The sequence below is a fragment of the Amphiura filiformis genome, chromosome 7, assembly GCF_039555335.1.
Source record: "Amphiura filiformis chromosome 7, Afil_fr2py, whole genome shotgun sequence".
Lineage (NCBI taxonomy): Eukaryota > Metazoa > Echinodermata > Ophiuroidea > Amphilepidida > Amphiuridae > Amphiura > Amphiura filiformis.
This window is the reverse complement of record NC_092634.1, coordinates 70,213,460-70,239,049: the sequence shown is the minus strand read 5'-3', so window position 1 is coordinate 70,239,049 and position 25,590 is coordinate 70,213,460. Positions and strand designations below refer to the sequence as shown.

Below are 25,590 nucleotides of genomic sequence, written 5' to 3'. Positions count from 1 at the left end.
CAACAAGCACAATTTGTCACAAGATTTGAAAAGTAAATAGCCTATGTACACACTGAACAAATTGCACATACAAGCTATAAAGTACATAGCGAAGCTGTCAGTATAAAATTATGACCTTTACGATGCTTTTAATTTAGCCCAAAAATTAGGAAAACTAGCAAAACTGGAGAACTGGTACTGTTCAAATAAAGACATCTGCAAAGCTTGCTGCAATTTCCGAATAGTATTTATATTACTTAAATAATTATTTTTGTTATTTCTTTTAATACAAACACATTACTGCCTATGATGACTTTATCGTATATCAAAATCAAGTAATAATTACAAAACTCGCCGTAAACTATCACCTCTGTGGGTTTTTGGGTATATAACCAGCACGAATATTTTCTGCAACACTGCATGTGAAAAAGTAGGTCAATAGTCAGACTAATATATAATAGGGCGGGTGCGGCGTACCGCACCTCGCCCAAAAAGGAAGAGGTGCTCCTACACAAAACGAGGAATTTCCCATTCACAACAAAACAAAACATGGCGTCGATTAGATGCGTTTTTGGTCGATTTTCGGGCCACTTTTTGCGGAGAAAAGACAGTCTTTTCAAGGTTTCTAGAGATATAAACCGTATAGAAAGTCGTCGGAATGCTGCAGGTTTTATTATTGTACCTGACACTCCTTCTGAGGCAGATGGTAAATGATTTGCACTTCATGTGTTGAATTTTAAATGTCTTCGTAAAAAATGTTAACCTGTCGAATTCGGCAGCTTTCCTGATTTTCGTACGTGTGTGACATTCACAATAAGGTATATTGCTGATAGCATACCGTGGAAACATGACATATTGCCCGTGGGGATCGATGCTAAGTCAGGTACCGCGTGAGCAAACTCAAAAATAGCGCAAACAGTGCGAGCGTGCAAAGCAAGACACTTCTTTTCATGCGCCATGCCCATTAGGGACTAGCAGAACTTTGCACTGGCCATAGTTATGATAGTTATGTGTTTTGGGTCAAGCTGGGAGAAAAAAATCCCAGGTCGACCAAAAAATAGCGTATCGCATACCACGATAGACCACCTAAGTTATCGTGAATCGGTTTCTCCCAGGTCGACCGTAAATTTTGGGTTGCCACATTCGGCCCGCAAACGCCAGGATTTTTAGCCAGGTCGACCCATGACAAGCATAGTTCGCAAGGCAAACTTAAAAAAACCGGGTAAAACAGACGTGTCATTTATCGGTATGACATTTTCGGTATGGGTTCCTCGTACTATGACAAGCATGCAAATAGCCCTACATAGGCCTATGTGCCCCCACCATGGCGATATACATGTGATGAGTATAAAACTATTTTGTACGGCATTCATTCATAACTTTGTGCGAGCCGTGTGACTTTTACTTAAATCAGTTTCAGTGTCTTGGCATCTAAATTAATTCAGTCATAGGCCTACTCTCATTTTCGTATTTATTTAATACAGTAGGACCCTATTCTTGTTTTAGTTTGCAAAATACAGAGTCAGATATAGTCCCGGGATATAGTCATACTTCCAAGTTTTCTACTTTCTTGAATTTGCGTCAACCATTGCAACATGTAGGCCAATGCAATTTAAGCTTACATCCAAGTTCGCGTGGACGGTACTACGACTCGATGTTTCAGACTTGTGAGAAAAGGAAAGTAATACATTTTGAGAAGAGGTCACAAATAGGATCAAATAAAATAATCCAACAAAGAATCACCCTGCTTAAGTGCCGGACATAGGCTAGGCCTACATGTTTTAAACTTTAGTATTATTATCCACCACGAATGAAGTGCCAATTTCTATTAGCCTAGGTTGTCTTTCTATCAACAAACGTGAAATCTCCCAGCTTGACCAATTTGGCGATAGTTATAGTATCTGTTTTTACTTCCACTAGGGCCAGAGGCACTTACATTGAAAAATTTGTTGGACATGCTTGACCGATCCAGGACAAAAAACAAAAGCATTTCAATGCTTGATCGAACCAATACAAATGTGTGTCAGGTCACTAATTAACATGATAAAACCCACTTGAGAACACACAATCGCCGGTCATTTCTAAAGATGCATTTATACTCAATCGCTTTTACAGAAACCTGAATCGCACGCATGATCAGTGTACTAAATCGCCGTTGTATATTTGCCTGTTGAGCATGCGCACGATTCGCTGCTTTTCAAAAGCGACACATAGGCCTATATTGACACCCTCTGTTGGCCAACATTCTCTAGAATTGCACACATAACAAATGCATAACTTGTGCAGTTAACGACAATGATTCAGTCTGATGATGAGTAACATGCATGGGTATAAACATAGTCCTGCCAGCAAGACTTCAGTCTTTATCATAAACATAATGACATCTACGGACCTGAAGTCTTGCAGCGATATAGGGATGCACTGTACGTTTAAGAAATCCAAACTTCAAGCATCAAGAAATATACCTTGTACCTTATAGGTATGACGAGTTACAGTTACTGGAACTAGTATAAACACAGCTTTACACAATGACTAATTTACATAGGCACAAAAGACAGTGTTCATGTACCGTTACCAGGGACGGGTTGTCACTACACTGGCACTCGGCAGTCCACGCTTTTTAATGCATGCCGGTTCGAAATTCTGAAAATTGGTAAAAGCGTGGAGGTTTAAACTTTTTGGGTTAAAAGCGTGGAATGGTATAAAGCGTGGGAATAAAATAAAAAGCGTGGGCTTGTTTCAGCTTACAGTATATTTTTATTGAATGTTAAAACAATTATAATTCCAAGAAAAATCGCCAAACCTGCGCAAGATAAAATTCCATTTGAAGCAGGCCAGCGCCTGTTTAGGTGAGTCCACACCAGCGCAATGTACACAATATCCTCCCCCGGAAGCCCTTCCGTGATATGCAAATGTCCGATTTTTTCCATGACGTGTTACGATGTGTGGTACGGTAGTTAATTCTTTACATCGATCGTACGTATGAGTGACGTCATTAATCATGCATAATTGATTGAGCGAAGAAGGGTAGGATATAAGTCACTGAACACAGCGCACACGAGATACGAATCAGTTCATGACAAGAACAACATTTGGACACCAAAAAAGTACAGTTATGCATTAAAATGTTTATTGTACAGTACAGTACGGTAGTAGCTTTTCACATAAAATAATTTGCATTGTTCACATAATGTATCAACTTCATGGAGAGAAAAACATCGGACTTGCACGTGTGAAATAGGTGCAGAATTCGGCATACTTGATTTACTTCGAATTGCGAGTGACTTCATCAATGGATACAAAAAGTGGTGGGGTCAGGAATTTTCAGTATAAAGGGTGCCTCAGTAAAAAGCGTGGGGGTCAGGAATTTTCAGTATAAAGGGTGCCTCAGTAAAAAGGGTGGGGGTCAAACCCCACTGCCGAGTATGATTGGTCGGTGCCGGTCGGTAGTAACCAGCACTCAGGCAGACCAACCGGCACTCAAGGGAATATGAGGACTTGCCAACCGGCACTAAAGTAGAGAAATTGTACTTTTTACCCTAAAAACAGCTGGAAAGTGACGCATGAGAGTATTTTGAACAAATATCATCCATATCTCCTCAACGTTACTTATACCTTTCCAACAAGGAAAGAGATGCGAAAAGCGAACGTCTAATGCCCATGTAACTTGCGTAAGATAAGGCCAAGTAAAAATCAGCAAGGCTATAGATCTATAGCATCTCTACTTCCTAGACAGTATATTTTTAGAAAAGTTATGACTGAATTTCAAAAAATAAAATATAATTGAAGAAACCTCAAAAAAGGAAGCGGGAGGGGACGTGAAACATGTTAATTTTTTTATTTGGCCGAAGCGATGTCTGAATTAGTGAGGAACACCCCACCTTTGCGTCCTTTATCATATGGGTGATTGGGTGGGGATGCTACGGTGGGGAATGGTTACGTACATTTCCCTGATAGTGATAGCAAGTCCGCTCCACACAAATTCAATGGGTACGAACTGCGACAACAAAACTTAGCAAGCAGCAGGAAAGTATGAAACCAGCATTAATTGTTATGTATGATTTTTTCTCAAAATGGGCTGAATAACACAAAATATTCAGCGTTGGAAATAGCTGATATCGCGTAGCCATCTAGACCTACAGAAAATAAAGTGAATGAGAATTAGCTACAGCGATCACGGTATGTAGATTGAAAACCTGGGTTGAATGGGAAGCTAAAAAAAATTTATTCAGGGCAGGGAGCTGGACATATTATATGAACCAGATTAATTTTCTAATGGAAGAACAAAACTAGAATTTTCTGCTCTTTGCTTGGTTCAATTTTTACGGATCACACGGACCCATACCGGTAGGAAATTTGCAGTCCTGTGCCTACTTTCACAGGTATTTGGTGCGAGGAACCGACTTATTTCGAACGCTGGACCCGTTATTGAAAATTTTGTTGGATTTATGTCAACCAAAAGTTAATTAAACTGCTGTATCTTGCGAGTAGAACGCACATATCTACCAAAATGGCAGCTCTCAGTCACCAAGATTACCATCACTAATGCGTATATTACATGACCCTTGAAAAGGGTCAATTTCACTCATAAAATACATTGTGACTTCCAGGGTAATGATGTGACGGTTATAATTAGATGCACTGCATACATTGTATGTTATGTTCAAGACTAACAAGAGTGTTTTCAGGACAAGCCGTGATGCAAACAATCCATCTTAGATCGTACTTGGGAGATTGGCTGGGTATGACGTGCCCAGACTGGTTATAGGGTATTACATGTACATGCATGCACAGATGATGCATACACATTGGTTCTGTACATGTAGAATTTTGCCTGTGCATGCAAAATTTTGTGATATTCAGCCCATATTTTAAAAAAAACTGTCTGGGTACATGTAACTTTATTTTCTAACTTTACCCCTGATTTGTTTATAATTTGTTTCCTCAAACATTGTTTACAGGAGAAACCACAAAGATGAACCTGTTTCAATCAATTACCAACGCCATGGATATAGCACTAGGTGAAGACCAATCAGCAGGTAGGCCAACAAACTCACATGCTCAATTTTATTTTTAAATATCAGTATATTATTATTGACAAATATAAAAAGAATGGTGATACTACATTTGAAAATCAATATTATATATATACTTATATAATATTATACAAATATTGACTGCTATGAGGGGCATGGTTAAAATTATAGGCCTGCGGTGATCTCAAAACCATGACTATGCCCGAGGCGTAGCCGAGGGCATAGTCACGGTTTTGAGATCACCATGAACCTTTAATTTTAACCATACCCAATAAAAAAAGCAGTGAATATTGTTTTATATACCAAATCTTAAGATTCTTGTCATCTGTTTGGTTAAAAGCATCGATTTTGGAAAGAGAAAGTGAATAGTTTCAATGCGAACGGCACAGGCGATTTCCGCCCTAATTATAGCGCCACGAAACATTAACGCGTGCGTAATATCATTTTACGCTGGGAACAAAGCACACACAGAACTATGCCCGGGGAATAGTTACTTTAGTGGGCATAGTCAAAACTATGCCCGCTCTTTTAACCAATCAGATGACGGGAATCTTTAGATGAGGTATATAAAAATAAATATGGTTGTGTGCCCTGTTGCAGGTTTGGTGGGAACTGCACAGTTATCACAAATATGTGGTGATGTTGATGTTCAGTAATTTAGCATGGTGCTGAAAAGCAATACTATGTCAAACCCATGTAGATCTCACACCACCAAATGCCAGTCCTGTAGAGATGTGTACAAAATTTGCCTTTTAAAAGAAATTGTCATTTTATTTTCATAGGAGTGACTTGGTTCTTAGCCACAGATATGATGGTTGAAATTAGCCCTTGCCTGGTCTCTCTGACAAGGAAATACAATACTGTAAAAGTAGAAATTTTCGCGAGGTTTTTATTTTCGCGAATTTCGCGAGTGGACATAAAAAAGCGAAAATAAAAACTCACGAAACTAACCTTTTGCATTAGGTTTCTATTGTATCAATATCAAAACCGTGAAATTTAATTCGCGCGCAATTAACAAAATCTTCAAAATCGCGAAAATATCTTCTCGCGAAAATATTGACTTTAACAGTAGGTTGACAGTCATTATTGTTGACAGTCAATGTTGGCTGGGAATTGCATACTGACTGTTATGGATTGCAATGACCTATAAGGCCAAAAACACCTTTTACTCAAATTCACACCGTTTCATAAGTTAACAAAATTTGAATCTTTAATGAAAAGTATGGAATAGTTGGACAATGTTCTTGCATATAAAAATGAATAATGAAATAAATATTGGCATTTATACAGCACTTTTCACATGTATCAAAGCACTTAACATTTATTTTTCCGCTGTCGTTAGAATATGTCTGCTGCTATGAAATGCCCAAGGCATGCTCATACCTTTGGGTGGAGTTCAATGGACAATATTCATAACAGCTCACCATTTCACCCCTTTGGTAGAGAGAGGCAAGTGAGGTAAAGCGCCTTGTCCTCCAATTGCGAGAGAGAGCCCATACTGCACCACAGTGTATAAATCATTGACGATATTGAATGCATACACAATCATCAAATTATAATGATTTACAATATTCACTAAATCTGACAGGCTTCTTCTTGTTGATTACACTCAATGATCTGTACAACTGATTTATTTCCTCATTTAAACTAGTACCGTATTTAGTCAAATAGTCGCCCCCTCAAATAAACACCCCCACCACTTTTTTTTTTTTTTTTTTTTTCAAAAATGCCGATATTTTCATGCTATCTTGTGTAGTAAGCTTACCCAGTTGCGCACATGGTCGATAATAGCGTCAATAATTGGCGAAAATCTGGATCAGAAACCGGAAGTGAGCCAGAAGTCAGTGTTTCTAGTTCATAGTTCGTCATTTTAGCGTGTGTTTTTAGTTTACCTAATGATTTTAACGGGAATTATCGTTCTAAAATTGACCTTGAATAAACGCCCCCCCCCCCTTGGGAAAATGTAACGCCCCCGGGGGTGTTTATTTGACGAAATACGGTATTGTGTTGATTTGTGTAACATATATCTTTTGCTTACAAAATCCTTGCACAGATGATAATTTCCAAAGCACTGCTTTCAAGATTCACTCACTTTCTTCAGGAAGCAGGCCTTGTTCCACTGAGCTGTTTCCACTTACATATACATTGATAGAAAATATTTTATTTTGAGAATTGTCTTGTGATATCTCGCCAGAAGTATCACAAATTATTCAATTCCTATTTTGTTTACTCTCTTTAACACACAAAATATCTACCAGACATAGCACTCTTAACATGGGTCTGCTTTTTGGCATCGTGGTAAAAGCCTAACTTTTCAAGCCTATTACGAACTGATCGAACTATAGTAGTAATCACATTACTGCACAACAACTCTTCAAATAAATCTGACACAAAATTATGTTTACAATATATACACTAAACACCAAAATATCCCATTGTATTAATAGCTCACTACTTTCACATTCACCTTATTTTAGCCACAGGGTTTTATGTATTATGCAGTACAATGATCATTGCCTATTATGGGGATTTAAAAGGGCATTTCGTGATCCACAGCTTCATCCCCCACTTCTCTCAAAAAAATTTGAGATTTTTATATCACTGGAAACCTCTCGCTACATAATGTTTATTGTACAAAAAATTTCTTGCAGATTAATTCGTTTAGCAAAGATATTGAGAAATTTGAATTTCGTTCTGATACCAGAACGAAATTACAACACATTGTCTATGAAGCAGTATAATACACATAATCATACATAACTCGCAAAGTTGACGCAAACGCAAAATCGGAATCAACTGAAATTTTGGGAATAAGCATTTTTCGTGGATATCTACTGAAAAATGTCATAAAAAGAGAATGCTAGGATCAGGAAATACTCCATTAAAGTTAGATGATCAAATTAAATTACTCAGGGCACATCCCAATAATCTCCATGTTATATGTGTCATGCTCATGTCAGTGAATTTTATCATCCATCTAGCCAGCTTGCTGCTGATCTTCCTCTCTTCTATTCATTACAATGTAGCAATCCAAGTTTAGCCTAAATCAAACAAATTTCTGCTCATTTTAATATTTAATTTGTCTGTTTCTTACCCATAAATTGAAGCAGACAGTAATATTAAAAGTCACTCAACCTTATTTCTATTTGGTGGTGTGAGATCTGTAGTCACTCCCAGCATTTGTATTCAATGACAATATTGCCATATTTGAAGGCAGTGATGCAGAACAGAAAACAATAGGCACCACTCAACTAACCATTTTTGAAGCTATATTTGTTGTATATTTCTTGCAGTTATATTTGGTGAGGATGTTAACTTTGGTGGTGTCTTTAGATGCACGGTTGGCTTAGCAGATAAGCATGGTAAGTTACACACCCAAATAACCAATCAAATCCACCACATGGGATTGTCATGGCAACAAGATAGTCTCCTCTGGATTTATCAGCAAACGCAACAATCAATTAGGATGAGCAGGGTTGCCAAACCTGCGATTTGGTAGCCCAATTGGGCGACTTTTGAAGATTTTTCCCGCGACTTTTGACAATTTCCTGTCCCATAGAAACCAATGGTTAAGAAAAAATTTGTGCGACTTTTCAACATTGGCTTCCGCGACTTCCGATAGTTTCCTGCCCCATAGAAGCCAATGGTAAAGAGAAAAATTGGGCGACTTTTCGATTATTTGACCCGCGATTCGGGCTGAAATCTTTTGGCAACCCTGAAGATGAGCATTAGGTTTGTGCATGTAGTACTTAACCCTATAAACACACCCAGGTATAGTACAAAATATTACTATACCTTATAAATATTTATTAGGTAATCCAGTCATCTTATTGGTTAATAATGCTAGCGTCCGAGTACGGTAATTTGACTACTTCCCCGCGCCTGTGCAATTACTCACATACGGGGAAGTACAAGTAGTAAAAAATTCCACACCCCTACTACCACATGGGTGTCTCGACCCGCACGTCACCGTTCCTTCAGACGTAGCACTATGCTGCACAGCGGCGATTCTGCAGATGCGTTTATCTTTAAAATGGCGTCTGCTGCAGTTATTTTGCCGAGATTACCGATGGAAAATAACACACAAATTTGACATTTTATGAAACAAACTGTTATTTATGGAGTGTTAAAAAGGAAATTAGAAAATTATCCATCTAATTTTATTGAACAGAAATCCTTCAATAAAATCAGGTAAGCAAAATATTAAGCTTACTAATCATGTCGGTCGTCATGCTGGCCGTTACCGGTGTGTGTTTCAACTTTCGTTTACGGTTTTTACCATGATAGTGAAAATATCTATGAGGTATAGTAAAGCAAATACAACATGTTCCTTTTCGGGGAAGTATTCAAAACTACTGGTCCCTCGTGTTTGATGATTTGACTACTTCCCTCCGCTGACGCGTCAGGAATTAGTCAAATCATCCATCACAGAGGGACCAGTAGTTTTGACTACTTCCCCTCAAAACATGTTGATGAATTTGTATACTTTGAGATATATCCATTGCATGCATGCATCCCACATGATGCAATGATGCAATTACCTATGTGATAAACATATTTGTTGGCTAGGCCAACAAAATTCCTGTGGCTACCGGTCACCGAGCTACTGCTTGGCACACAAGGTATATCAGATTTGAATCCTGATAAAAACAAACAACTTCTTGTCCATCTTAATTTTTTCCTTCTTTCCTTTCCATTAAAAAATCACTTAAGGAGGTACTACACCCATGGCCAATTTTTTGCCTATTTTTGCATTTTTCTCAAAAATTATAGCACATTGGTGACAAGTAAGATGTGTATATTATAGGGGCAAGGACTACAACTACTGTACTGAAAATTCAGCAACTCAAAGCAAGTAGTTATTGATTTATTGATCAAATAGTGGTTTTCCCTCATTTTTGACTGTAACTCCACAACTGTTGTCGGTGCTGAAATAGAATTTCCAGTGCAGTAATTGTAGTCCTTGCCCCTATCATATACATATCTTACTTGTCCTCAATGCGCTATAATTTTTGAGAAAAATGCAAAAATAGGGCAGGGGTGTAGTACCCCCTTAAGGGCATTAGGTTTAAGGTGTGTGCTCATAATTACCACAACACACTATGTACACATTTAATTCAAAATAGGTCAGGCACATAGCAAAATAATCAAGGTAAATAAAGCACACTATTTTGGTGTCCATGAGTGACACAATAGAGATTGGGGAAGGGGTTTTCTTTTCGCAATGTGTACTTACTGGGTAACAACTTTTGTTATGATATAACATCAAGTAGAAGCTTATAAATATTAGGTGTTAGGGAGTGACCTAGTTCCACACACAAACAAACTAACAAACAAACAAAAACAGAACCAAATAACAAGCAAATATAATTGAATACCTGAGTGGAAGGGCCCAACTCCAATTTTTTACAAAAATGAGTTAGACCCGCCATTTTATTGCCAGCAGACTGTTCTTCCTTGTGTGTGAAAGATGAGCCAAAATCCACTTTCTAAATAGTCTTCCACGTACACTTAATCATGGTTTTCATGGAAGAAAGGCCCAACTCCACGGAGTTGGGCCCTTCTTCCACAAATATTGGGTTAAAGAGGAATTTTGTTCATCCATGAAATCTGCTTTTCACTACAATAAGAAATCTTTTTCCTAACATATTACATGCTTCTACTTGCACATTAATGGATAATTACCAAATTTCTGTAGCTATTTATAACACATCTGCTTACGGAACTGGCACTTACAGTATATTAGTGGAAGAAGGGCCCAACTCCATCTCGTATTAAGACCTGTACCGTTGCCATGGAAGCATTATACATTATTTTGAATGTATGTAATATTGTATGTTCATGTATTAAAGGTCCCTGAAGATGAAAACATTCTGTCTATAAAACTTTTCCAAATATTAAGTTTTTTCTTAATATCTCAAAAACAGTTTTGATGGAGTTGGGCCCTTCTTCCACTCAGGTATTCAATTGTGAAGCCTATATGATTGCTGCCCAACTACATGTACTCTTGTGATAGTACAGCACCACTGTCCAGTGTGTACTGTATGTGTAATTCAGATTACCCACACAGATACTCTAGTACCAATGAAGTAGCTGTGCAGTAGCATACATGTACCCCTGGGAGTGTGAGGAATAGGAATCTGGTTGTGTAAGTGTGATTTTCTGTTACATAATTTATTTGTTTAACTTGCAGGAAAAGACAGGGTGTTCAACACTCCTCTGTGTGAGCAGGGTATTGTTGGCTTTGGTATAGGGATGGCAGCATTAGGTGCTACAGCAATTGCTGAAATCCAGTTTGCTGATTATATCCATCCAGCATTTGATCAGGTAGGACAGATAGAGAGATAGATAGATAGATTTTATTTATTTTATTTATTACACTTTATCACTGGTATACAATAATTATAATATAACATCAAAATATATTGCACATAATATGAATATTCAAAAGTACATACATTGTACACTGAAAAAAAAGGAAGTATTGATAAAATTTTGCACCAGTGAAAGGCAAGGACTAACAGGTGCAAAGCACCTCTAGGACAGTCCCACCAAAGATCAAAACAATGAGGACACCCCCTCCCCCTTCCCAACTAAAAAAAAAAAAAAAAAAAAAAAAAAAAAGACAAAAAAAATAAACCCTACACAAGCCTATACAACCAGAACACTGGCAACATGTAACCCAAGAGCATGTGTTGTAAGGATCAAAACTCTCCTCTAGTTTTTTCTTGTACCACTCAGAGAGAGGACATGTTGACAGTGGATCTAATTGTGAGAGGAAGTTGATTCCACAGGGGAACAATACGGTTGAAAAACGATGCCCTGTGGGATTCGGTTTTGCATCGTTTGGGAATCAACAATAGATAGATAAACTCCTCAACAAAAGTTTTTTTCAAGCATCTACAGCTCAAATTAATTGTGGTTTGTAAACAGATGGTTGACAAAACACACATGCTTATACTGGATCTGAAGATACACTCCCTTGAAGTGAAATCAAATAAAACGAAAGGAGACAGGAAACAATATACTTTACCTGTTGTTTTTCTAGTTTCATTTTATAATAAAGCCTGAAGAAGGTACGCTTGGTACCGAAAATTTGCTAAACTATACTGTTTCCCGTCTCTGTTCGTTTTATCAAATTAATTGTGATATGTTTATATCGTTTTGCATATTAATGAATAGCTATTTAAGTCTCTTTTACAATGACACCAAATTTGAAACAATGCCTTTTTTCACGCCAGAGTACACATCTTGTAAATGTAGTGGGGTCTCAAACAGAATGTGCCAAATTGACCATTATTCTATGCAGCTTAAGCTGCAATCCCATATCGTCACAATCTGGGACCTAATGCAATCCTCTAATATGACGACGCTCGCCCCCACAGAGCCAGTGTAGTCCATGACTACCTACAGATTATGGGAGTAGAGAGAATGGAATGGCCTGCCATCAGCCCAGACCGCAACCTGATTGAACACTCGTGAGACCAGCTTGGTCGTGCTGTGTGTGCCAGAGAGCCAATGCAGCCACATTGAATAACCATCCCACAGCAACATGTGACCAGCCAGGTGAGCAGCATGAGGAGGAGGTGACTGGCTGTTGTGGCTGCGTATGGTTTTTCCAACCGCTATTAGTGACTAGTGTTGCTTGAGCACGGAATAATGGTCGATTTGGCGCATTCTGTTTGAGATCCCACTACATTCACAAAAAGTGTACTCGGACAAGAAAAAAGGTGATTGCTTTAAATGTGGTGTCATTGTAAAAGTGTATAAAGTAGCTATCCATTGATATGCAACACGATATGAACGTGTCACAAATAATCTGAGATATAGATGCTTGAAAAAACTTTCCAAACTTTTGTTGAGGATGAGGAGATTAGATAATCTGCACTGTAGTGCTGTGATTTGTGAAAAATCAAAGGCATTTGTGATTTTCAAACAGGACTATGTGCATGATTTTACTAATGAGTGCGGCAACTTTGAGACTTGGGATTTAATTAAGATGGCCTAAGAGCATTATGTGTAATTTTACATTGATTGAGCAAAGTGTTAAATTGTGGATAACAGTGCAGAATAAGACCAAATTTGTTCATCATTCCTATTAATCCAGAGAACTAAGTATAATAACTGAATAAAGGTTTGTAACCCCAATAGATACGATGTGGAGGTAACAAAGAGATATTCATAACCTCATTAATATACGCGAAACCTGTGATCCAATCAAAAGAAATTGATTGCCTGACCGTGCACTAATTGCGAGGTCATTAATAACTCACAATGACTCCTGACGCGCTACAATGACTTCTGCGCGCGTGTGCGTGTATAAAGCTAAGCGTTATTGCAACGCACACGCCTATGCGTGATGCCGACGCGTTTCTGTGATTGGTAGCTCTTGTTGTCGGCGCGAATGTTAAATTCGCCTGGTCGATTTTTTGTAGGGTAGGTTACAACAATAATTAAAACTGGTTATATTTTAACAACGTTTTATGGCATAAAATAACATAAAATGCTATTTTGATTTGTTCAAATTATTAAATACGACGGTAATGAATGACAATAATAACTTTGCACCATCTATTTTGAGTTCATTGTGTGAAATTGTCGGGTTTTGTTTTGGGCCTCGGTATTTTTTCTTGGGAGCTACCGCTCCCTCGGAAAAATACTTCAGCCCAAAACAAAACCCTCTGATTTCACACAATGACCTCAAAATAGATGGTACAAAGTTATTATTGTCTAATTAGTCCCCCACCAAGAAATGCTAGACGACATGTGTGAGTATGTAACTTGCCAGGAGTTGCAGGTTGTTACTTTCGGATACAAAACTCTTAATTAAATTTGTATTTTTGTACAGATTGTAAACGAGGCATCCAAGTTCAGGTATCGGTCTGGTAACCTATTCAACTGTGGGGGTCTTACCATCCGCACACCATCAGGAGCTGTAGGCCATGGAGCTATGTACCATTCTCAAAGCCCAGAGGCATACTATGCACATGTACCAGGAGTCAAGGTATGTCTGACAACATCTTCTATCATGCATAGAAAATACAGTACTTAAAATGACTAGAAATCACAAAACTGATATACCCCAATTGAACACCATTTTTTCATCTTTAATTTTAGGCATTGATAAATGATTTAACAAGTTCAGGTAACTCACTCCAAATACTAAAGCTCCTGTCAGGAACCTTGTTCACTCTGTAATGACTGTGGTGTTACTAGAAGTCGGCAGTCCTGTGATGATCATCCATCAAGAGGTATACAAAACCACACATTGGTCAAAGAACTCAAAGAAGCCATTTGGATCAGGAGAAAATGCTATGAACAAGGACAAAGGGGCATACAAATTGGACCGAGTTTATGACCGTACCAGATCATTTCAAAATGGCAATCTTCAAAAGTGGCGACGTCATCATAGCCACCAAAACTACCAATATCTAGAAACACCACAGTCAAACAAAGTTCCTGATATGAGCTGAAATATATGGAGTAGATACTTCATTCTTTCGGATCTTATTTATTTAATTGACTTTTGGATTATACTGATGAATCTCACCAATAATTGATTTATAACTGAGATATGAATGACAAATAGTGTCAGGTAGATAATGGAACATTCTCTGCTGGGTCTCCCAGTCATGGAAACCCTGGAAATGTCATGGAAATTTGACAATCAATTTCCTGCCCTGGAAAAGTCATAGAAAAGAATAAAAATGTCAAAGTCATGGAAAAAAATGAGTATCTTAATTGTCTCTGTTTATCCCTGGAAATATCTACAAATCCCAACATTGGGCTTATCCAGTAGAAATCCATGTGCCCCCTAGAAGTCATGACTTTAATCTCCCACATAGGGAATGCAAATTTGAAATATTTGAAATATACACCCCTGTGTGGGAGATTAAGGCTACATGATGTATTGTTGGTCGAAGCAACCAAAATTGTTATTTTCATTATCTTAATCAATATATTATTGAAAAATAACACTTTGATGTTTTGTATAGTTCATTCTTCAAATCATATACATTGAAAACTTACTTGATCTATTGTTGTTAATGAGTTATGTACATTTTACAAAAGTGTTGTTGTTTCAGCCCTCTTTACAACATAACTCAAGAACCACAGGACCTACAAAACTATATCTGTGATATTTGAATTCTTCTACACACTCGCTATGAAATAATCAATGCAATTTTTGCCAAAGCTCACTACCATTCACAAGATGCTGTTAACTACCAAATCGCAACAGTTTAAGATAGTTGCTAACCTTAAGTTGATGTTTTCCATAGGGGGGTGTATGGATTTCATGTGGAATAGCCCATTTATGGCTGTAGCTATGTGCATGATGTATTAATGTTTTGTTATGTTAAAGAATGATGCTGTGATTCTCAGTGAATTTGAGTCACTATTTCATTATCTGTGTTATATTGATTTGTTACAGGTAGTGATTCCAAGAAGTCCAATTCAAGCCAAAGGCCTACTACTAGCATGTATAAGAGACAGAAACCCTTGTATATTTTTTGAGCCAAAGGTCTTATACCGAGCAGCAGGTATGTAATATAAACCAGTCTCCTACTAGCATGTATAAGAGACAGAAACCCTTGTATATTTTTTGAGCCAAAGGTCTTATACCGAGCAGCAGGTATGTAATATAAACCAGTCTCCTACTAGCATGTAAGAGACAGAAACCCTTGTATATTCTTTGAGCCAAAGGTCTTATACCGAGCTGCGGGTATGTAATACACACCATAGTTTCCTACCAGCATGTAAGAGACAGAAACCCTTGTATATTCTTTGAGCCAAAGGTCTTATACCGAGCAGCAGGTATGTAATACACACCATAGTTACCTACTAGCATGTATAAGAGACAGAAACCCTTGTATATTCTTTGAGCCAAAGGTCTTATACCGAGCAGCAGGTATGTAATACACACCATAGTTTCCTACTAGCATGTATAAGAGACAGAAACCCTTGTATATTCTTTGAACCAAAGGTCTTATACCGAGCAGCAGGTATGTAATACACACCATAGTTTCCTACTAGCATGTATAAGAGACAGAAACCCTTGTATATTCTTTTTGAGCCAAAGGTCTTATACCGAGCAGCAGGTATGTAATACACACCATAGTTTCCTACTAGCATGTATAAGAGACAGAAACCCTTGTATATTCTTTTTTTTTTGAACCAAAGGTCTTATACCGAGCAGCAGGTATGTAATACACACCATAGTTTCCTACTAGCATGTATAAGAGACAGAAACCCTTGTATATTCTTAAAGCCAAAGGTCTTATACCGAGCAGCAGGTATGTAATGCACACCATAGTTTCCTACTAGTTAGCATGTATAAGAGACAGAAACCCTTGTATATTCTTTGAGCCAAAGTCTTATACCGAGCAGCAGGTATGTAATGCACACCATAGTTTCCTACTAGCATGTATAAGAGACAGAAACCCTTGTATATTCTTTGAGCCAAAGGTCTTATACCGAGCAGCAGGTATGTAATACACACCATATAGTTTCCTACTAGCATGTAAGAGACAGAAACCCTTGTATATTCTTTGAGCCAAAGGTCTTATACTGAGCAGCAGGTATGTAATGCACACTATAGTTTCCTACTAGCATGTATAAGAGACAGAAACCCTTGTATATTTTTTGAGCCAAAGGTCTTATACCGAGCAGCAGGTATGTAATACACACCATAGTTTCCTACTAGCATGTATAAGAGATAGAAACCCTTGTATATTCTTTGAGCCAAAGGTCTTATACCGAGCAGCAGGTATGTAATACAAATCACGTAGTCTCCTATTAAGGTGGCTGTGTACTCTCAGACATGCATGTAGTAAAAGTGCAATAACTTTGTAATTATTCACATAAAACATATAAAAGTATACATTTTTATGAAGGCAAGACATCAATAAATCTTAATATAAATACAGATTTGGGGTAAAAATAACAATTTTGAAGAAAATCACAAAAAAGTGAGTTTTTTGCAATATTTTTAGGTACATCATAACAAAAAAACACTCTTTCCAAAATATTTTATTTTGTTTTTAGCTCAATCTTGAGGCTCCATTCCAAAAACGGTTTTTTATTTTTTGATATTGGCCTTATTTTTTGAGATATTGATCATATAAGGCATCAAAATGAACTTTTTAAAATTCAAAACGCCTATTTGCACAAAATGATGCCCAAAATCGGAAATAGACCAAAATATAAAAAAATGAGAAAACCGTTTCTTGAGTCGATCATGCTTTTTACGATGATCATATTTGCTTACCTATAGATGCTGTATTTATTGAGTTATCGTGTACCTAAATCGTCATTTTACCGAGAAAATGAACATTGAAATAATGGCCGTTGAAGTTTAAAGTGGTCACATTTTGCACTTTCATCGAATCTCACAGGAGAATGCGACAGTTTTCGTTTTTGAAACTTATATTACGTGAACATCGGGTAAATCCACAGCCCCTTGAGAAGTTTGAGCGAAATCCATTCATAACTTGATATCTAAATCAGGGGAAAGAACTTGAAAAACCCACATTTTATCAGCTAAAACGGAGCCATTTGACCACTAGGTTTTTGTGAAATCAGTGCTTCCGTGGTGTTTCCATAAGATGCGCCACGCATGCAGATAAGCGTCGCGTGTCGTCGCGTATTTAAAGCGCAACAAATTGCGCGACATAGCAACGCGATGAGTTGTTATGCCGTGTACCTTGCTGGTACAACAAAGATTTTCTTTCCTTTTCAATTTCAAACTCGAGTGGAATAGTGAAATAAAATCCTTAAAATATTGCAGTTGGAGTTTACAAATCTGGATTTTCATTCCTTGTATTTATAAAAAACATAACAAGGTACAAACATATCATAAAAACTCAATTTTGAGAAAGAAACAATGGCTAGAGTACACAGCCGCGTTAAGCCAAAGGTCTTATGCATAGCTGCGGGTATGTGACACAAATCATACTTTCCTACTATAAGTGGTTCTAGATCAGAATTAACTATGGCTTAGCAACTTCGCACGTAGCAACACAAAGGCATAAGGTGCAACATTTTCAGAACTGACCAATCGCATTTGTGCAATAACACACATTCACGTCTGCGTCGTACACTATGTACGCCATGTGTACGCATTGGGAAAGTTCTATGATGAACAGGAATTTTCCTATAGCATGTGTGAGAGAAAGGAACCTGTTTATTCTTTGAGCTTTTAAATCAACACTTAGCACTGTATACCATGTTACATTGTAATTAAATGCAAAGTTGATGATGGTGGGTCTTAGCTTTGGTGTAATGTCATCCATCTTCATATGTTTCAGTCATCCAAGACAATTTGTACAAACAAACATAGTAAGATCAAAATTGGTGCCAAATTTGTTGTTCAGGGGCTTTAGTATTTAGTCCTTGTTACTGCTTTCTGGTACCCTGTGTAATACAAAATTATATAGTGCCACTGTGATTTTCTGCGTCTTTCATGCAGTATTGTAGGTGTTTTCGTGCTTCTTTTGAGCTCTTCTATATGCGACTGTAGAGACGTAGGTCTGGAAAGAGGTCCAATTGAGCTTACGGAGCATTGAGGTGACACGGCTTGGTCTATCGTAGTCTCCCGTGACAAAGCGGGCAGAGTTTCCTTACACCAGTTCTAGTTTCTTAGTATTTCATTGTGTGTGTGTCCCATGCTGAGCACTATAATTTAAATATTGACTGTAATAGTTTTTTGTTTGTTCATTACAGTGGAGCAAGTTCCTGTCAAAGCATATGAAATACCTCTATCAAAAGCAGAAGTAGTGGTGGAAGGTAAGTGACGTACACAATGGGGTATTCCACTTGAAATCTATACACCCTCTATGGAAGACATGACTGTAATCTCCTACACAGAGAGTGTGAATTTCTGGACTACCTGAGTGGGTGACTCCATTTGAAATTTACACTCCCTGTGTGGGAGATTAACCCTAACGGCCTAAGGGCTTTTTGGCGACGGGAAGGGAAAGAAGGAAGGAATAAAGAGAGAAGTTGTTTGCTCTGGGTGGGATTCGAACCCAAGACCCCTCACATGCCAAGCACTGGGTCGGCGACACTTTACCACGGGTGTTGGGCTTTGCTAACCAGCGAAGAATTTGAAGAACATCCCACAGGGTCTCATACATTATGCAATAGTGCATCAGAGGTATGCCAGAAATGATTTTCAGCAAAATTTGAGGGGATGACCACTGACCAACCAACCCATTTTGTTGATGTGGTTGGAATGACATATGTGAGTAGGCAAACCTAACTGATGTTTTTAAAGCAAAGTCATTGAGTCCCAAAGCCAATATCTCTCAGAAATGTTGTCCAAGAACATATTTTCAACATACTTGAAGTTGATGGTGGGGTAAATTGTCTGACATTGGTTTTCAGGGGGGTCAAAATGTACAAAAAATGTACAATTGGAGTTTTGCATGGGTGCATGGGTGATATCTCAGCTAAAAGTATTCTAATAGGCTCAATATGGGATAAAAGTAATCTCCTACCAAAGGGCTCTGACTGGCAAAAAAAATGGACAAAAAATTATTTTTACTTTTGGAGTTCTGACCCCCCGAAGTATGGATGGACAAAGTTGCATTTTGAGGGCCCTATATCTTTTAAAGTAAAGGAGTCCTAAAAGTTTTCTGATGCCAGATTTGAATTATACACAAAAAAGTACCCCAGGATACATACTTTTCAAAGTTGTTGGGGGTACTTTTTTGTGTATAATTCAAATCTGGCATCAGAAAACGAAATGGAGTATGAAGCTCAAATTTTCAGGATTTCACTTTCTCATTAATATCTACCACCACACAGAAAAAGAAAAAAATTGAAGAGGTGCTGCGGTGCACATCCCTGGAGTTGACATGGAATGGCTCAAATATTATTGAACATAAAAGCTGAAATGTGCATGCACACAGAAAAATGCAGGAAAAAGACATGCTATTTGTTTAATATAGCAACAAAATAGGGAATGGGACTCTTTTTAAAGTGGGATGTTCTGGAATGTAGCTGGGAGTAATTGAATACCTGAGTGGAAGAAGGGCCCAACTCCATCAAAACTGTTTTTGAGATATTAAGAAAAAACTTAATATTTGGAAAAGTTTTATAGACAGAATGTGTTCAGCTTCAGGGGACCTTCAATACATGAACATACAACATTACATACATTCAAAATTATATATGATGTTTCCATGGCAACGGTACAGGTCTTAATACAAGCTGGAGTTGGGCCCTTCTTCCACTAATATACTGCAAGTGCCAGTACCATAAGCAGATGTGTTGTAAAAAGCTACAGAAATTTGGTAATTATCCATTAATTGCACAAGTAGAAGCATGTAATATGTTAGCAAGAAAGTTTTATTGTAGTGAAAAGCAGATTTCATGGATGAACAAAATTCCTCTTTAACCCAATATTTGTGGAAGAAGGGCCCAACTGCATGGAGTTGGTTCTTTCTTCAACAATAGTTGATAGTGATATTAGTCAGGGCGCGCGCCGCCACGCAACGGCGCCACGCTTGTTGCTCCTCAATGATCGCGCGGTAATGCGTTCGCGTAATACACGTGCGAGAACTAAAACGCGATTCGGTGGCTTAGATGTTCGTGATGGTTTCGTTCATTTAAAACAACGGGGATGTCCTCACAAAAGTAACTTTATTTTTTCTGAAAAAAGGCAGTTTTTCTCGAAAAATTACATTAAAACTGAATAAGAATCGTAGTGGATACCGGCTGCGCCGGCATCCACTACTCAAAATATTGGCCAGCCCATCCATTATGACACGATATTGGATAGGCAAAAGACAAAATCCTATCTTTTATTCTCTAAGTGTATGTGGAAGACTATTTAGAGAGTGGATTTGGGCTCATCTTTCACACACAAGGAAGAACAATCTGCTGGCAATATAATGCTGGGTCTAACTCATTTTTGTAAAAAAATTGGAGTTGGGCCCTTCTTTCACTCAGGTATTCAATTGTGTGCATTTTTAAGGGTTCTGGTATGAGCGTTTGGACAATATTTTTTGTGGGACATGAGAGCACATCAGCCATATCGAATTGCATTCTGAATACGAAGAATGTCCCTCTGATATCAAATAATTTTGATTGTTTGAAATCTGCAATATACCGTACTGAGTCGAGTATAGTCCCACCCCATTTTGGGGTGAACATTTTTCAAAATTGGGGGTGGAACTATACTCGAATTTCAACAATTTTTTTTTTTTTTTTAAGTTATTTATTTTTTCAGCTTTGAAGTGTCCCTGGACCTAGAGCTAAATGCTAGGATCATTCATGGAGGATTAAAAAAAAAATTGTAGGCCTATGTGTTTTGAATAAATTTGTACTCATGTCATACTCTATTAATGATTTCAAAATGCATACAAATTCAATGCATTTTGAAATTATTAATTTAACCCCAACACCCAAAAATACCACAGAATACCACGATGAAAAATTAAGCGCATTTAAGTGAATCCCAGGGTCTGAGATGATGCAATCACCCTAAGTGTTATGTGTTATATGCTCACGAAATTGCTGCCCGGGCAGCGATAACCCATGTAGCTACCGGTCCGTGATCGTGTGGTTAGCATGCGGGGGGGGTCAAAGGTTCGAATCCCGGGGGCCAAGTGACTTTTTTCTTCATCTTCTCTCCTTTTTCGTATCTTCTGTAACTTCCGATATCAAAAAGCAGGGTTAAGTGTTAGGGTTAATTAATAGAGTATGAGTACAGTTACAGTTACATTTTACAGGCATATATGGCGCCATTCACCAGAAGATACCATGGCGCTTACAAATGAGACAGGGGAAATTTTATTTAAAAAGGGGGTCTTTCCATGAGACTGGAAAATTTCATGCACAATTTTCAAAAAGTCAACAAAAGAGATTTGTCAAAAATTCTTGAAAAGAGGGGTGACAGGAAAACAAAGGAAGGGGTCATAGGGTGAGATGGAGTTCAGTAAAACAAAAAGGGGGGTCATTGGGTGAGAGAGGGGGTTGAAAATTGGGGGTCAGTGTAACCACACATCCCCATCACACATTATTAGTGGGTGCCCCACCCCGGCCACGCATCGAGGTCTTCACAAGACTGACACAAATTATATTTTGAGAGATTGACCTTTGATTTATCTCACACAAATTTGAGTAGGCCCCCTTTCTATGCAGTTCTGATTGTATTAGATAGAACACACCATGAATAAATACACTGTAATTGTCATTGTCAATTGACATTAAAGAGAGTCACCCTGATATTATTACTGAACCATGAAATGGTATCAGCCTATAACAGTGTATGTTACTAGTAGGTTACTAGGCCCAGGGGGCCACTGTAATATTGAAGGGGGGTATCAGGCGCGTCCGTAAATTCACGTAAAAAGGGTATTTTTTCAGACTAGGGTACCTTACGTGCGTAACGTGAATAGGGTATCAAATTCATGTAAAATTGGTGTAAAAGGGTATGTTTTTGGAGCTCTTACGTACTTTAAGGGTAGTTTTGCCAAGTTTGGGATTTTGTGCTTTCTCCTTCATTCATGAAAAGTGAAAGGAAAGTGTCTTCTTCCTACACCCCAAAAGCAGTTAAAAGCCATCTTTTAGCTGTCACTGACCTGTCAGAGGTGACAGATCCCTATACTGGCCCAGCTAGCATACTAAACACGAGGTCCCCGGACGAGGTCACAACTAGACTGCTGCCCTCAGTCGTCAACCGTCTGGATTGACGACTGAAAAAACTATGTGGAAAAAAAGTGACGGATTTTGCAACAGGATTCCTGTGGCATAGAGCGTGCGCAGTTGTGTCCAAATTGACCTTTTGACCGAGTTTGTTGTTTTTAGAAGTTCAGAGCGCGATCTTGTCACATCACACAGCGGCGCGGTACAGCAACGCGGTACACGGGCGCCGCTAGTCAGTCGCGCTACGGCGCATAACCAAAGTCGCATTGAATACTTTGCAGAAGTCCGTCATGATTTGGGCTGTAAGATAATCAGTCGTCACTACGAAGCATGACAGTACATGCGAAGTGTAGACGGCTGATTGGAATTAGTCTAGGTCACAACTTGTTCAGAATATACAACCAATCAGCATGCTTTTTCTTAACTGTGGAGTCAATAAATTATGAGGAAAAATATAAGAGGATTTTCGATCGGCCGAACCTCTTTAAACTCATTAATATTCATAGTCTTGGTGGCTTCCAGCCCAGAAAATTTGGTTGATCGGAACATGGTCTAAAGGAGCAACAAAGCAACCACAAACTTCTAGGTTTGTAAACAAGCTGTGTCAATGAACTTTTGATATGTGTGAAATTTTACCAAGGTATTTACAAACACAACGATTGAAGAATTTGGAACTATTTTGGCTTTCTTAAAATATAAATCAATGAGTTTCAGGATTTTAGTTGGGTTTACCACTGAATCCAGTATGATAATTAATGCTCTAGGATGTTTTAAATCGAGACGAAATTAGGAAATAAACCAAGCTAAACTGGCCGTGTTTGCCGTCTTCTTCCAACTTCAATGTGTGGTTTGCAATCGCCATGGACGCCGTAATTTGCGTTGGACTTGCAGTTCAAAATTCTCTTGGATATGTGGAGAAATGGGTACATCCCAATCCCAAAGAATAAATTCTACAATATTTCAATAAAAGGGTTAGACCTGTGATCCAAAAAGGGGAAATTATTGGCCCAAAAATCTTGAAAATATTGGACATACTGCATGAACTTTGAGGTAAGCTTTAGCACTACGTAAACTTGTATGGCTCAAAATTCAGACGGCTTGCCACAAATTGCTAGCCCTATCATGCCACTCGCCGCCTGGGTTCTGTGTGTTTACTTGTTTAGGGGTAATAATTGCATCAATTACTTGTTTAGGGTTGGGGAAAAGACAACTACTTGTTTAGGGTAGCAAATCGTGCAACTTATACTTGTTTAGGGGGGAAAATTTCAGTCTCGGAAATACTTGTTTAGGGTGCTTTTTGAGAGTCCTCGGACGCGCCTGATACCCCCTTTTGACACTATAGTGCCCCCCCCCCCGCTTACTAGGTTCCTAGGTTATTAACTAACCTTTTGGTCTGAAATGGACATATCTTTAAATGCCACAAAGGTATGAACCCCCGAGTGATGTCAAATGAATGAGGAAAGAGTAAAGAATATAATGAAATTTCCTAACATCAGAGACCATCCAAGGGGTCACAGGGGTCAGGGGTCAAGTTTTCAAAATGCTCATTTTGAGCTGAAATTTAAATGCAATGATCGTTATGAAATTCTAAACATATTTTAAATATTTTAAAATTCATTAAGGGGTCATAAAGGAGTCAAAAGTCAAGTTTTCAAAATGATCCAATTGAGCTGAAATTTAAATGCAATGATCCTTATGACATTCTAAACATGTTTAAAATATTTTAAATTCATTAAGGGGCCATAAAGGGTTCAAAGGTCAAGTTTTCAAAATGCCGGTTTTTGGCAGGCCAAAGGGGGGGAGGGGTGCGGTTTTTGGCAGACCATTTTGAGAATTCACTACCACAGAGGTACACATTATTGCACAGCCCCTGACTCAATAACAGAATAGAATTCATTTGTGGAGAAAGAGTCAGCAGCTTTTACTGTACACATGATGAAAATGGTCGATAACATTGCATCTGACACATTTGTGGGAATATTTTCATGGATTGGTTTTTATGTCCACAATGTGAGAGAGTGATATATACATGTACCACAATATACTGCCGAAGCCCCATGGTTCAGCTATGGTGCTGTAACCGCTCTTGTATATTATAGAATAAGTGCTGTTCGTGTTGATGTAAAGATCATTTCTAATGACCCACATATGGCAGATCAATTCATATCATCTATTCTGCCTGTCTTTAGTAAACCTGGGCAGTGTATTAGCAATACAGTGGCTTGAATACTGAATGATACTTGATAGCAAATTAATTTGAGACGGCTGTGTGGGGGGGGGGGCACTTCAATATGAAATGGATAGGTGTAGGGCTGACACTTTCGCACTAAGGGGCATTCGGTGAGAGCAAAATGTAAAAAATATGGGGTCATTGGGTGAGAGCATGATTTTTAGCATTCGGTAAGAGCAAAATGTAAAAAATATGGGGTCATTGGGTGAGAACATGACCTTTTTTTAAATGAAATCTTTGGGTGAGAGCAGAAATAGCGCCGCAGAAACCTCGAAAATCGAATTTCTAGTGCAAAATCTCTTCAAATTTCTTTGTTTTTTCAAACTAAGTAACAAAATCAGTGATGAATGAAAGTTGCTGTTCAAATTGAACTTGTTAGGGTCTTTGGGTGACAGATCAGAGAGAGCATGTGTTCGTAAAAAATATGGGGTCTTTGGGTGACAGCGATGCTGAAAAAGGGGGTCTTAACAGCCCTACATACGCGTCACCTCCAAAGCATTGATATTATTTCCAAACGAGGTGAAATAGAGTGTTCAAATTTCAAGTTCATTAATAATATTGATTTGTGAAATCTGGTTTGCCAGTCCAGCACCATGTGCACTGAACATCTTTTCATTGGAAAAAGATGACAAGTTATTAGAGTATTAGCCATGGACATTGAGCACTTCTTTTCTTTCTTTAGTGGTACAAGTT

At 38.2% G+C, this 25,590-nt stretch overlaps 1 protein-coding gene across 2 annotated transcripts in view; it reads left to right on the top strand.

Annotated features, from left to right (window-relative positions):
- The first annotated feature begins 496 nt into the window (after positions 1-496).
- LOC140157560 (2-oxoisovalerate dehydrogenase subunit beta, mitochondrial-like) overlaps positions 497-25,590 on the top strand; it is a 66,121-nt gene continuing 41,027 nt past the window's right edge. Inside the window, exons 1-7 of one of the 2 annotated variants that reach the window (XM_072180792.1) lie at positions 497-685; positions 4,941-5,018; positions 8,309-8,377; positions 11,209-11,342; positions 13,864-14,019; positions 15,448-15,556; positions 18,738-18,800. In XM_072180792.1, the coding sequence (XP_072036893.1) occupies positions 529-685; positions 4,941-5,018; positions 8,309-8,377; positions 11,209-11,342; positions 13,864-14,019; positions 15,448-15,556; positions 18,738-18,800 (766 nt within the window). In that variant the 5' untranslated portion in view covers positions 497-528. Of the gene's footprint in view, positions 686-779; positions 863-4,940; positions 5,019-8,308; positions 8,378-11,208; positions 11,343-13,863; positions 14,020-15,447; positions 15,557-18,737; positions 18,801-25,590 lie in introns of those variants that run through there. The other variant, XM_072180793.1, reaches the window with a different exon arrangement.